Source organism: Molothrus aeneus, chromosome 4 (genome assembly GCF_037042795.1).
Source record: "Molothrus aeneus isolate 106 chromosome 4, BPBGC_Maene_1.0, whole genome shotgun sequence".
In the NCBI taxonomy this organism is placed as follows: Eukaryota; Metazoa; Chordata; class Aves; order Passeriformes; family Icteridae; genus Molothrus; species Molothrus aeneus.
The window spans coordinates 27,141,555-27,156,074 of NC_089649.1; the positions used below are offsets into that span (position 1 = coordinate 27,141,555).

The 14,520-nt window shown below is 35.7% G+C and overlaps 1 protein-coding gene across 2 annotated transcripts in view; it reads left to right on the forward strand.

Annotated features, from left to right (window-relative positions):
- TBCK (TBC1 domain containing kinase) overlaps nucleotides 1-14,520 on the forward strand; it is an 88,304-nt gene that overhangs the window by 21,189 nt on the left and 52,595 nt on the right. For both annotated transcript variants that reach the window (XM_066548145.1, XM_066548146.1), the window contains exons 4-16: nucleotides 554-668; nucleotides 2,168-2,241; nucleotides 3,233-3,374; nucleotides 3,898-3,958; nucleotides 5,227-5,288; nucleotides 6,130-6,191; nucleotides 6,557-6,705; nucleotides 7,647-7,785; nucleotides 9,251-9,350; nucleotides 11,242-11,291; nucleotides 11,631-11,760; nucleotides 12,578-12,676; nucleotides 13,802-13,864. In XM_066548145.1, coding sequence (XP_066404242.1) covers nucleotides 554-668; nucleotides 2,168-2,241; nucleotides 3,233-3,374; nucleotides 3,898-3,958; nucleotides 5,227-5,288; nucleotides 6,130-6,191; nucleotides 6,557-6,705; nucleotides 7,647-7,785; nucleotides 9,251-9,350; nucleotides 11,242-11,291; nucleotides 11,631-11,760; nucleotides 12,578-12,676; nucleotides 13,802-13,864 — 1,246 coding nt within the window. The remainder of the gene's footprint in view (nucleotides 1-553; nucleotides 669-2,167; nucleotides 2,242-3,232; nucleotides 3,375-3,897; nucleotides 3,959-5,226; nucleotides 5,289-6,129; nucleotides 6,192-6,556; nucleotides 6,706-7,646; nucleotides 7,786-9,250; nucleotides 9,351-11,241; nucleotides 11,292-11,630; nucleotides 11,761-12,577; nucleotides 12,677-13,801; nucleotides 13,865-14,520) is intronic.

Sequence of the window (14,520 nt, forward strand, 5' to 3'; positions counted from 1 at the left end):
AAAGGTGGTAAGGTGGTTAGTCCCAAGGTTGTAAAACAAAATGCGCTGAAATGCAGATTTCTGCCTTTTTTTCTCTTCTTGTTTTAGATTTTGAGATGATTGAAGACTATAGGTACAATCTAGTTAGGCCTTTCTGCATCTTCTGAATAAACTCTAGTCACTATCTGAGTTTTGAAAATATTTTGTTCACGTGAATTTTTTTTGAATATCAGTAGGAGACTTAAGAAGAACAAATAAAAATAGGGGAGGGTTGGGATTTTTATTTCCTGATTAGGTGAGTTTCTGTTGAAGAGAGTATTTTACACTTTGTTGGCATCTTCTACACTCCTAAGGACCAGTTCAGGATGCAGAAACATAGTTGTGGGATTTTGAGAAGATGTGTGTATAGCACTGAACATACCCCACCATATTCAATGCTGATCCCTTAAACTGTTCTGGAATTGTAAATGTCTCGCTTTTGTTTGGAATAGCTGTGGAGCACTACATTTTAACAGATTAAAAAGGAAAGCATTCACTATAACATGTTGTTGGTTTGTTTGTTTGTTTATTTCAGTTCTTCAAGGATCTTATGCATAGCATATGAGGTTTTGCAAGGTTTGCAATATATGAACAAGCATGGAATGGTCCACCGAGCACTCTCCCCTTGCAATATTCTTTTGGACCGAAAGGTACAGCTACAGGAATAAATCTATGGGTTTCTTTGCTGCTAACAAGTGCTCTGCTGTGTCATAGATGGAGACAGTCACAATCCTTTCATTGGGGAAAAAAATTGCAGATCTGGAAAGCTGTTTGGTCTATTTTTTTTTAACTACAATCTCCCCCCATTTCCTAAGTTTCAAATGTATTGCCAAATTTATTTTTTTATTCTATCTCAAACCCCATTCTTTCTCCCTTCTCAAAGTGATAATCTAAGTCTATTTGTCATCAGTGATTACTTAAAAGGCCTTCCTAGCTATTTGAATAGAAGAAATAGAAGAATACTTCTTATGGTTAATTAGCTGTCACTAATATTTCTTGTGTTCCATGATAATATGATACTTGCCTTTTAAGATACCAAGATATTTTTTTGTTCATGCTAAGTTATTCAAATTTAAGTATCTGTCAGTTCTGTCCACAGACTATTAAGCTGGCAGAGAGGAAGACAATTTCTGGTCATAAAAGCTGAGAGAAATTAATAGCTGCTGTTGTCCTCAGAGCAGTTTCTTCATCAGAACCAACAGCTAAAGAGTTTGAACTATCTGCATAACTCCTCTATCAATCCTTTTTCACTCAGTTTTGCTAGAATAACTAGATCCTCCCCTTGGAAGGCAAAGAAAGGAGGAGACAAAAATAAGCAACACCAAAAATAAGGAATACATATATTTTTATATGCTTGTAAACAAATGAAAATCATAATAATGCTCTAACAGGCAAAGGTACTCTAGGATTTTAGGAGTATCTTAAAATCAAGAAAAGAACAGAAGATGGCTGTGAGACAAGAAACTTCTAAGCTCTCCCCTGCCCTTTGAAAGCTTCCTGATGTAGCCTTCTCTGTTGCACCATCTGGAGGTTGGCTGAGTGTAATTCAATATTCAGCAGAAATAAGGCCTCAGTTTAACTTCTATGCCTAATTTTTTGTTGTTTTGGTGTTAGCTTTCTGTCTTCACAAATAAAAAGAAATTACCTGGAAAAACTGTTTAAAATACATATTGGTACTGTTAAGGAGAACAAGATGGGAATGAATTGATGGGGCATCTGCAGAAGCAAGGCTGGGTAAATGGAAGAGTTGTGGGAATATTGTGCATGTTTTTGGGAGTACTAGGAGTCAAACAGGATTTTGAACAGTTTTGAAACAGAAAAAATGTTCAATGGAGTATTTAAGCCTTTTTAATTTACTGAAAATAATATTGTAACTTAAAAAGTTTTGATGTGTTCCAAACAAAGTGATTTGCTCAATGCTCTTGAGAAGTAAAAGCATTACAAATAAACACCACTTTAATTTGACGTGCACTTCTGCATAAGAGATGAGGCAGAAATGTATGAAGGTGTTTTTTATAGATTTCTGTCCTCTGACAGCTAATACAGTTTGAAATTATTTTTAAATTTTGTTTTTAACTTTTTAAATTTAACACAGATTCTTCCAGTGTTGGATTCTGCTGCTCTTGATAATTTATTTTTCCCTTTGCAGGGACACGTGAAGTTGGCTAAATTTGGGCTCTACCACATGACTGCTCAGGGTGTTGATGTTGATTTTCCTATAGGGTAAGGATTTAGCTACACAATAAAGATAAATCAGAGACTTGATTTTTCACGAAATAAATTATGTTTAGATCACCCCTTATACAGAAGCTTCTGATAATATCACTAAAGAGGTTGTCATCTGGCTAGGTGAGATGAATGAAAAATAGAGAATGGGTACCATGCCAGCATGTTAGCCTAACTCTGTGATTCCCTTTATTCAGTCAGTCTTTATTCCCTACATTTGGCTTCAGATACTAATACTTCACTATGACTTGGATTCCTAATTTCAAATTTAGGAAAGTGAACAATCAGTGCTTCGCTGTTGCCCACCAATGTAAGGTTTCTTTATAATTTTATTATTTATTTATGATGTCTCTTCGTAATTTTATTATTTATTTTCAAGTGATCATACTGTATTAAAAATGACTGCTTTGTTGCAGAGGGGTTTTTGTCGCTTTTTTGTTTTTTGAGGTGTCATGCTGTTTCCAAATTAAATACTGAGCTGATGTTTCCTTTCAAAACATGATTGCATACTTTTTAGGTATTATACTGAAGTGTTGACAAAAAGAAAAGTGATAATATTATTTTAAAATCATTTGGTAGAAGGTAATATATGTCCTTAACACTTTTTGTTACCTTTTTTACAAATTCAGAAGTTATTTGATGGGAACACACTATCAGTGGAAACCTACTGCCACTATGCCAAAGTATGAGGCTAGGACACACTTATTTAATATCCTAATGCTGAAACTCAATCTCTGTTTTCCCTAAGATATGTAAATATACCACTTTGAAAGCTGAGGTTTACTTTCACAAAACAGAGCTAGTGATTGGGATTTGACCTTTTCTGTAGTAAACACTACACTGGAGTGAAGCTGCAATGTTTAGATTTTGACTGAATAAAATAGGCAGTGTTCCAGTTTGTCAGAATGCCAAATTACTCTGATTGTGTAATGAGAAGTCACACCTTTTGGACAGAAGGATAATATCTAATGTTGCTGCATCTTTCTAGGTACCCATCATATCTGGCACCTGAAGTAATTGCACAGGGAATAGGCAAACCCAGTGATCACACCCAGTGTGAGAAGCCTCTGCCTTCCGGCCCTAAATCAGATCTGTGGTCTCTTGGGATAATATTATTTGAGCTGTGTGTGGTATGTAAAAGAATAATTCTCTTGAATTTCTCTGGGGGAATAATTCTCTTGAAATTCTCTGGGGGAATAGTTTAATTAACTTGATTGCTCTTGAATGTGGGGTTAATGACACCCTGCCCATCACCCAAGCCCAAATATCAGGATATGCTAGCATTCCTACCTGGACAGTACTGGTTTTTGAAGGAATAGGATGTATTTTGGTATGTAGGATGCTTGGTATATCTGCTAACCATGAAGGATAGTTACCTGTGGAGCCACAAGAATTTGACTGCAAGGCAGTTCCATTTAAGAGAAGTTATCAATGATACATTTTTGCTATATCATGATGTGAAACTGTGTCTGCCATAGCTGGGGTAAATAAGGTTTTTTGCTCTTAGATATAGTTTTGATGTGTCTAAAATTCATATGTAGAAGCTTATTTCACTGGTTTTGTATAAAGATGGGATATAATGTTATCTAAATATTTTAATGTAGTAGCTATTTCTTTCAAATTCAATTGTAATTTGACTTTGTTGTTTTGTAGGGGAGAAAATTATTTCAGAGTTTGGAGATAGCAGAAAGACTGAAGTTTATACTTACGTTAGGTAAGTAGCACAAAATCAATTTTTCAAAATTCCAAGCAGCTCTATGATTAGAGCTTTATAGACTAATAAGCTTATGATGCTCAGACCTAAAGCACTTTACCTTTGTCATCTTTCATTTACAGATTTAAATAGGCATTTGTAGTGTGTTGCTTCTCTAGGGAAAGTATGGAGCTGGATGCCGGGAAAAAACTTGGGAAAAGCTGGCAGTATATTAGAGTAAGGGCAAACTGTTAAAGAAAAATTAAAGACAAGAAAACATCCTCAAGAATGATGGTTGTTTCCATGGTTATTTGTTGGTTTGTGTTGCAGGAGGTCTCTGAAATGAGTTAGGAATTGATGACACTGAAGGAAACTATCCCCTACACAGTGCCTGTGTAGTAATGGCCAAGCAGGGAGAAGCAGGACTCAAATAGGAAGACAGAAATAAAGAGAGATGAGAAGTGTTTTAGTGAATTGAGGCTTTTGTCTCTGGTTTCACCTTCAAACTATAAAACATCACTGCACAAGTGGAATTTTGCCTTAATGTAGATGAGTCAGGAAGTGGGACTATCCTCGCAGATTTTAAAACTTGATTTTTGGTGGTGTTTATATATAAACCATGGGAAGAGGAAAGGCATGAGTTTGCAATTTGAAGACTTAACAGTAAGTTATCATTATGCAGAGCAAACAGCAATACTGTTAAAATTAATTGCTCTCAGGAGAAATATCTTTTTCATTCAGCAGCTAGTGCTTGAGTGCTGAAATTCTGACTGTTTTGGGGATTTGGTAACAAGGCTTCCTAAGGCATCTCCATACACTTCAATCTGAATTCAAGTTGTTGGTTTATCCACTGAAAAGCATTCATGTCCTGACTTGGGAACTATTTGTTCAATAAAGTAGTGGCGAGAAGTTCTAAAATTCTGCTAGTATTATCTGCAAGGAGCAACAGAGGCAAAAATTACTTCAAATTTCATGTAGGTACCCCTAAGCTGTTCCAAGGGTTTATTTTAATTTATTTATTTATAAGTTGAAAGACTGTTTTACTTTATTTGGCAGAGACTGACATTCTGGATTAGATGTGCTACTTAACTTTCCTAGGCTTCTGTCTGCATAGGTTATAATAATTTTCATTTCTGATTTTCATAATTCACTTTCAAGTGATGTGGCAGCATCAGTAAAACGCCAAATTTAAGTGCTTTTTATTTGAGTGGACATTTATCTGATATTCTTTTTAATTGGTATCATTCTATTAATAATTAACTTTTTCTTGTTCTGTTTGTTTTCCAAAGGCTGTGTAGATGATATTGTAACTGTATTGGCTGAAGAACATGGTTGCCTTGATATTATTAAGGTTTGTGAAACTTATTTGTTCTTCCATGCTGTCTTACCCAGAATATTTGCATATTTATTTTTTAATTCATTTGGTCAATTATTGTATTGCAGTATGATGAAAAATTTTGAAGTCATAACTACATATCTAAGATCCTTTCAAATAGCCAGCACTTGTAATATTTGCATATTTATTTTTTAATTCATTTGGTCAATTATTGTATTGCAGTATGATGAAAAATTTTGAAGTCATAACTACATATCTAAGATCCTTTCAAATAGCCAGCACTTGTAATATTCTTTCTTAAAATTGCTGTCAGTCTCAGTAAATGTTAATGCTCTCTGAGTAGTTTAATAAGCTATAAATTTTCTTTAAAGTTTTGGTGATAAAGTATTTTTCTTCCAGAAATTGTGTCCTCCAGCTGGTCCACTTTACAGATTCTGATAGTGTAGGTTTATATAGTTCAACTTTTCCTTACCCACAAAAATGATTACTGAGTCTTAGTGTCTGTATATTTTGGGACATTATATGGAAGAGTTCTGATTGTTAGCAGAAGGAAGAGGCCAGGCACTGCATTGTTTCCAGCAGGGTACAGAATATCTAAATTAAAAAATAACTAAAAGGCTGCATACATTGCACATTTTTCAGATTTTTTCCCCTAAATGAAATGTAGGATTGGGAGGTGAGAAGAATTGCTTCCCCAGAATTTTGGTCTCACATGGCCAACCTCATGTGCGTAGGTGTGAAATTTTATTGCCCTCAAAGGAATATCCTGTATGTTAAAAGCTAAGTATGAGCCAAGTGACTTGCTGAATTAAGACAGTAATAAACAGACCTCCTCCATATTTTTCTTATGTTCCAGGACCTTTCTGAAAATATCACAGCTCTGCTGAAGAAATGCCTTACGTTCCAGCCTTCTAAGAGGCAAGTGTTCAGTCCAAGGGCCTGGTGAACTCTGTGGGTTCCTGTGAAATCAGAAGAACTGTTGCTGAACCTTTCTTTGGAATACTGACATTTGGGCTCCCTATAAGAAATTCTCAGTTTTGTGCTTTTCAGCGATTAAAAGAGAAGAATTAGAGGTCTGAATTTGGGCTGTAAACAGACTAGTTTGTTGTGCTGCATGAATTGAAAAGTGTTCATAGATATTTTTTGCTATTAAGATTTCTGAAACCCAATATAATTAGCAATAACTTGCTAAAATATTCATTACTGGGGACCTTTGTTGCCAAAATGCTACAATTTTGGGAGCACTTTGCTCTAATTGTTTTATCCTCTTCTCTTAATTTAAGGCCAACTCCAGAGGAATTGCTACATGACAGTTTGTTCAGTGAAGTATCCCCACTATATCCTCCCTTCCACAAACCTGCTGGTCTGTTCTCATCTTCTCCAAGGTGTGCCAATTTAACACTGCCTGAAGACATAAGTCAATTATGTAAAGGTAAAAGCAGGTAGTGGGATAAATGTCATTGGACGGGGAAGGAAAATAAAGTGTTGCTGCATTTTCTCTCCAACAAATTATTGACAGACACTAGATGTTAAATGCTACAGCACTAGATTAATGCAATGAGTTGTTTAATAGAAGGAGACATGGACAAACATGTTTTCAGGGATATGTGCAAGCCAAAGGAGTCAAATCTTAATTTTTAATGTTTCAAATTCAGGGGGAAAAATAACATTAGCATTCAAGCCTATGTTGCAAAAGCAGTATTGTCTTTTGCCTTCAGAATTTAGACACATGTATGTAGAAGGTCATTTTTTTTTCTGCTCATGATAATTGAATTTTTTTAGATTGTAACATAAAATGATTTTTGAAAGTACTGGAAAGCAAAGTCTTTATGAAAGAGGTCACATTCTGGACTAAAAGATTAAAGTTCTAAGTTATAAACCACAGTATGTTGAAAATGTTATGGCTCTTAAATCCTGATCAGTTTTTTTCTTATGTACTTGGAGAGGTTTAGAAAAATCAATCTAGACAGAGACTTTTTGCCTTGTTAGAATGAGTGTTGTATGTGAAGGGGAGAGAGATTATAACTACACAGTCAGAATCACTTGTTTCTTATTATTAGTCTTAGTGCTATGCAAAAAACACTGTTTTGTTTTGTTTAAAAACACACAGGAAACAAAAGTCCACACTCATTTTATTCATGTGAGGAGTTCATGGCAAACTGCAGAAATATCTGCTTTTTTAATGACTGCTTTCCTTAAGTCTCCTTAAAGAGCACTTGCAAAGGAAAGATCACTTTTCCTCTAACTTCACATTAAGGTTATGACCTTTCAAGCAGAATATTTTTTTTTTCAGCAGTACGTGTTTAGAGTGTAGAAAGAACCACAAACTACCTAAAAGGCTGTAATTTATTTTTGTGTCATTTCTCCCAACAGATGAAGATAATGATTACCTAGCAGAAAGATCAGTTGAAGAGGTTTATTATCTCTGGTGTTTGGCTGGAGGAGACTTGGAAAAAGAACTTGTCAACAAGGAAATAATTCGATCAAAGCCACCTGTCTGCACACTTCCCAAGTAAGGGTGGAGAAGCACTTTAAAGGGATGGATGGATGGATGGATGGATGGATGGATGGATGGATGGATGGATGGATGGATGGATGGATGGATGGATGGATGGAAAACACTAGTGATTGCGAGAGAGCATACTTAGTTTAAAGACCTGTACATGTGAAAACACTGAAAATGGCATTCTTGAACAGAAGGAAATTGTCACTTCCCCTCTTATCCAGTTTAAGGCATTATTTGAATGCCTTATATCTATTGTACCTTGTACCTATTGCTTTCTGAAATTTGAGAAGATGCTGGTGAAGTGGAAAATACTGTAATGGGAGTGCCTAAATTTTGCACACTTTTCAGTAGTATAAAGTTCTACCAATAATGTCTCACTGTGCTTCAGGAGGATATTTGTAATCTAATTTAATAGGTTATGTAGCAAATTCTCACATTCTGAATTCCCTTTCACAGAGCAGCAGTACTGAATGGAGAAACCAACTAGCAGATTAGCTAGTTACTTTTTTTCCAAAATGCTTTGTTTTATGATTTAGAACTCTGCAACAGCATTTTAGTGATTGCTACTTTTATCTTACTGCTGCACATGTTGCAATTTTATGTAGAACATTATGATGTTTTAATCCTATGATCTGATCCTAGTAGCATAATTAGGTGCCCATATATATTAATTTACTGTTTCTGTGTTTAAAAACCAGATGAAGTGTGTTTACAGCCAAAATGCAATATCTTTTAAAAGAAAAATAGTGGAAATAGATTTAAGTGTTATTTTGGTATCAAAATTAGTGTGAGATTTTTGAGGTGTTGCTTATTTCTTTGCCCATAGGTGAATACAGATGCTTTTCAATTTTGAGGGACAAATATTTTCCACCATACTGTCTATCTTGAAGATGAGGAGTTAATTTCAAAAATGCAATCTATCTCTTAAGTGACACTGAGAATGCTAGGTTAAATTATGAAAATCCAATTTCATGTGGCCTACTTTTAAAATATCGTAATAATGGAAAATTTCTGTACACTCTATCTTGGATACATTTGTATCCTTAGATGGACTGCAACAGAAAAGGTCAGGCTTTCACTTGGGGTTTTTTGTCATGATGGGAACTGCCTTTCATATGATAATAATGTTTTATGTTTGCTTTTCACAATAAATGACAGATCTGTTCTGTGTGAGAACAAGGAATAAAAGGGGTTATTAATCCCGTATCTCATAACTCTTTCTTTATATGCAAAGCAAAGTTACAGAAAACCTGAAATGTGCCATTTTACAGAAGAAGCTGTCTGAATAAATTCAGTTTATTGTATTTTCCCTTGATAGCAGGTTTCATGCCATGCAGAGTCAATACAGTATACTTCTAAGACTTAATACTTTGTTTTAAAGAGGAAACTTCTTGATGTAAGAGATTTTTTTCCTAGCTCAAGTCCTGTGTTAAAAAGTGACGTGATTTTTTTGTTGTTCTCATTTTTGAAGCTTTTTATTAGAAGATGGCGAGAGCTTTGGGCAAGGGCGAGATAGAAGTTCCCTCCTAGATGACACAACTGTGACTTTGTCTCTGTGCCAGCTCCGAAATGTAAGAGTGATATTGTGCATTCATTGTGTTCTTCTCTGCAGAGACATTTGTTTAAAGGGAATATGTAACAGCAGCTCCTACTGCTGTTTCTGCCAACGGAAGTGTCACTGATTCCAAGAGAACACTTCTTAGTGTCCAAGTCAGATTCTGGTTTGTGCAGTTAAATTGCTTTGCCCGCAAAAGCTTAGTAAATTTTATTTGTCTTCTGTCCTTCCCTTTCCTTTTTCTGTTACCTGCTTTGTTCCAGTGTAGTGCAAATTGTTCTGTACCACTTGGTATTCTCCACAATTGCTACAAACTATTTGCTCGGGGAATGTCTTCTGTATGCATTAATTACTGTCTGTCAATGGCTCACATTATCCAAAAATAAACCAATTCATTTCAGTTTCAGCTCCTCTAAAGTTTTATACTTAGCATTGGATACCAATTTTCTGCTAGTTGATTATTAATTTTTGGAATACATGGCATGAAATGGCTAGTTCAAAAGATCTCTTCAAAGCATTTTGCAAAAATGCTGTAATGCAGTTCTCTTCCATCTTCATTGGGAAAATCAGTACATGATAACTCATGATTTGGCTTGGTGTAATGATCAGTTACAAGATTTACTGTATCTATTACTGAAATGTTTTAATTGTTAACTTGTCTTTGCTCATGTAGAGCTTTATTGCTGTCAAATTGGGAAACTATGCTGCACTGTTTGCAGCTTGCTTTTTATAGTAGCAAATTCAATTCTGTCAGTTTTTTTCTTTGAAAAACCCTTTTCAGAATACAGAGGTTAGGACAAAAAAGAAGGTGACTCCTGACTGCCACCTTAATATTGGAGGTAATGTGTCAAACACTGTGTAAACACATTTCTTCAGTAGAACTTTGCACTGCTTCACACAAATGCATCAAGGCAGACCAAAGAACTGGATTATTTTTGTCAGTAGATCAAGTGGGGCTTGCGAGGCAGGAGGGAGGTTAAAAATATGCAACATCTATTTTAAACATAATACACACTGCAGCTTCTGCTGTTGTTCTCACTAGAGGGCAGTTTTTAAAGGCTTTTTTTAAATGTTTTGATCTGAAATTTTGGATATTGCTGCCTACTTCTATAAGTGCAGCAGGAAATAATTACATACTGAAGTTTCATTTTGTGGAAGATGCAAGACTGAACCTTGCAACGTTGGTTGAAGTAAGTTTTTGAACTTGTGCAATTTTTCAGACACCTTTATAGAGCAGAGCATGATGCTTATAATCAAAAGAGGAGCAGTACTGAGTGAATGGAGAGTGAACTCTTCTGTCAGCCCCAAGAGGAGCAGGCTGTGTGCCGTGTGCCTACAATGTTAAGGGCTGAACTGCAAGACAGAGCACTGCAGGGAACATGGCATTAAACATTAATCATGCACCATAACATGTCTGAAAACTTCAGTCAAAAATCCAGCCCATGTTTGTCTGTCACCTTTGCTGAGTGTATTTCCTAAAAGGAATTCAAGTTTGCATAACTCCTGACCTGATAAGAACCATATAAGCAAGTAGTGCAGTTGCTTTACAGCTACTTGGATAGGAAGACCATGAAGAAAAATGAGAAAACAAAGAGGAACTATGTAATACTACTGATCTATTAATCCATGGTGCCTATAAACTATTTTTTATGGGGCAATAGGTTTATGGATATCTTTAGGCAGGAGGACTTCCATCAACTCCAAAAGCCTGTATAAGAAAAAGGTTTTATTCTTGAAGGCTGAATGCTTCATTGCCGGCAAAGGACTGAGCTAATGTTTAGGTCTCAAGGCAAGTTACTGAATTTGACAAATGAATTGCTGTTTAATAGTTTTTGTATTCCACTAAGATTTCCACTTGAATTCTGAGCAGCATTCTGATAACAAATTATTTTTCTTCCTCCTTTCAGAGACTGAAGGATGTTGGTGGAGAAGCATTTTATCCACTGCTTGAGGATGAGTAAGTATTTGTGCAAATTGGTACATCTGTAACACACTGAATTTTGAGTTATTAGTTTTATTTTTGTGGCACACTGCACAGCTAGACATAACTGCCTCCCAAAAGCAAAACTAACATGTCTTTCTTTGGCTCTGAAAGCCAAGAGCTGATAAACATGCACTTCAGACCCTGATACCAAACTGAGGATCTTAGCCTCTGTCCTGGAAGTCAATTGTTTGTGTTGAATATTCAAAATTACTCGTTTATTCTTGTTTCTGACTAAGAAATGCTTCATGCAGTATTAATTATTTTCAGTGATTGTCTTTTCTTGCTGTTCATTGTTACCCTTTTTTTTTCCAGCCAGCCAGCTTTACCTCATTCCAACAGTAGCAACGAGCTCTCTGCAGCTGCTACCCTTCCTCTGATCATCCGGGAGAGGGACACAGAGTACCAGCTAAACAGAATTGTCCTGTTTGACAGGCTGTTGAAGGTATGGAGGACTTGTGATGCCGGATAATTGGATTTGGTCTGTTAATTGGAAGATTTTGAAAGACCAAGTAATTGTAAAAGGAAGCAGAGGTACAGGAGACCACAGCAGGAGAAGGGGAAGAAAAAAACCCTTCAGAAGTGTAAGAAGATTGTAAATAAAAATAGAACAAATTCTTCTCAATACTGGTGAATATAAACATAGATTTTAAAGTAGCCACGTGGAAATAGAGCTGCTGCTAATACTGGTTATTTACTGATGAAAATAATTTTACATCCTTTATTTTATTACAGACTAAACTATTATAGGTATAAATATGCCTGTAACATTTCTGCATTACCAAGCTGTAAAGTATTTGAAGACATGGCAGTGCTATGTTATAAATGTGAGATTTATACTGGGTAAAGGAATAGCAGCCCCTAATTTACATATATGCAGAGATTATTCTCGTTTAAGAATGAGAGAGCTGATGCATAAACTATTATCAGGCATAAACTAGAAATGTTTAATAAAACCAAGGTGGATACATATTATGAAAAGAAAGATATAATGAAGAAAAAAATTGATAGTACAAATTTGGATTAGTAGATCTATCCAGTATATACCAAAGCACATGAATGCATTTATGAGAAAGAGCAGACATTTTAACATAAAACAGTAGTCCTTCATTCAAGCCTTCCAGTTAGGGATTAAATTCACTTTTTGTGTAACTTGTATTCACTGTTTTCATTTGGGGAAAGACTGTTTCTGTTTTGAGATTTGAATTATTTCAGTTACATGATAACTTTTTTTTTTTTTGGTTAATCTCTTCTCTTTGAAGGCCTACCCATACAAGAAAAACCAAATTTGGAAAGAAGCCAGGATTGACATTCCTCCCCTTCTGAGAGGCATAACTTGGGCTGCCTTGTTGGGTGTTGAGGTAAGGGTGTTTGGAGAAGTTCCAGTACTGACTGGCGATGGAGTGAATTAGGAATGGGGTCAAGGAAGCTGGAATGGGTTTAAAGATCTGGCAGATAGGTTGCTGGAATTTCAAACAAAATGAGTCATGAAATTGTGCAAATAAAGATGATGTTCTGACAAACTTGCTTCTTTTCTGTAAGGTTATTTGATTTCAGAAAGCATATGTGAACTTGACTGCCTTTAAATTTGATTATTAGTTTCAGTGGAAAATAGTACCCTGACATTTGGCAGTTAACTGGGGTTTTTTGTTTTGATTTTTAATATTTTGACAAATGCAATTGGCAATCCTTCTGCTCCAGTCAGCAGAAAAACACACATGAAATGTGTTTTTCTCACCTACCAATCAATACACTTCCCCAATACACTTCCCCAATACACTTCTTTGTTATATATTCAATCAATACACTTCCCAGAAAGAATGGAGAATAAATCAATCAAATACAGTCCTTTGGGATAATGGAATGTCCCAGAAAAGAGGGCTTCTCACAGAGTTGCTGGACTACCCAGCTTTTGGATTTACCTTGCTTGCAATCCTGCAGCAGCAGATCATAAAGATTCTTAGAGATAACACATCCTAGGTTATTCAGGAGATTTAGCTTAGGATGTGGTCTTTTGAGTACCATATAATATAATCAACAAAAAAGCTGGAAAGATGAAGAAAAACCACTGGTCAGGCTTGTAGCCTGAGTCTTAGGAAATGAGTCAATTCTCATGCTTCAGCAACTTGCCATCTGTACAATATGGGTGTTTTCCTGTCCCATAACATTAAAATGGACTTGTTAATAGAATAGAGAGCACCTCTTGACTTGAAAATGGGAAACTACAAAGTGCATACCTTTCTACATAAACAACTGAAAATCACTGAAGATCATACTGAGGAGATCTATAGGAAGGTCTGTATGTCTTGAGTTAGTAATGGAATAAAGATGGTTTTTTTGAACTTAAGCTGTCAGAATCTTCTGTTCTTCTGCTAACTAAAGTTCCTAACAAAAACAGTCAACTTCTCATATCACCATGTACATTGTCATGTGCACTTATGTTGGCAAGGGCTTTCTAAATTCAAATATTCTTCTTCCACATTTAGGGTGCCATAGAAGCAAAATATGATGCCATTGATAAAGACACACCGATTCCTACAGACAGACAAGTAAGATTTACAGTGTTACCAAATATTGTCACTTAAAGATCCTTCCCACCCATCTCTTGCCTGTTACAGCACTTGTGGTGGATAACAACATTATGGTTCCCCTTACCCTCCAGCCTTACACTGTAGCAAAAATCTCACAAACAGATTGGCACAATTACTTTCACTCAACTTACAACTTGGGGAAGCTGAAATCCTTTTTTACTTTATAATCACTGTTTCTGTGGCAGCAGCAGTGTAGTGAACAGTATTAATGGTTTATTGTTAAAAATCCTGGGTTTACCAAATGCTTGTTGTGCCTGTTGGACCTTGTAGCAATAATGCTGAGGTCCTGTAATGTGAGCTATACTTCACAGAAATGAGGGTTTGAGCAATTTTGTTCTCCAAGAAGAGAATGTTCTCAAATGTTCTCTTACCAGACATAAAAAGACATTACAAACAACTGTTCCTTTCAGTTGGGTGAAGAAATATTTTCCATCAAATTGGTTGCAACATTGAGAACTCTGATTTGGTTACCTTTTAAAGCAAAGCAGTATTACCACCTAAAACGAGTCCAGAAGTAAAATAATCCTGTAACTGTCATCTTTTTCTGCCTTTTTCAAGGGCTAGAACCCTTTAAAAAATATAAGTGCAGAAAAGGAGGAAAAAAAATCTCTATT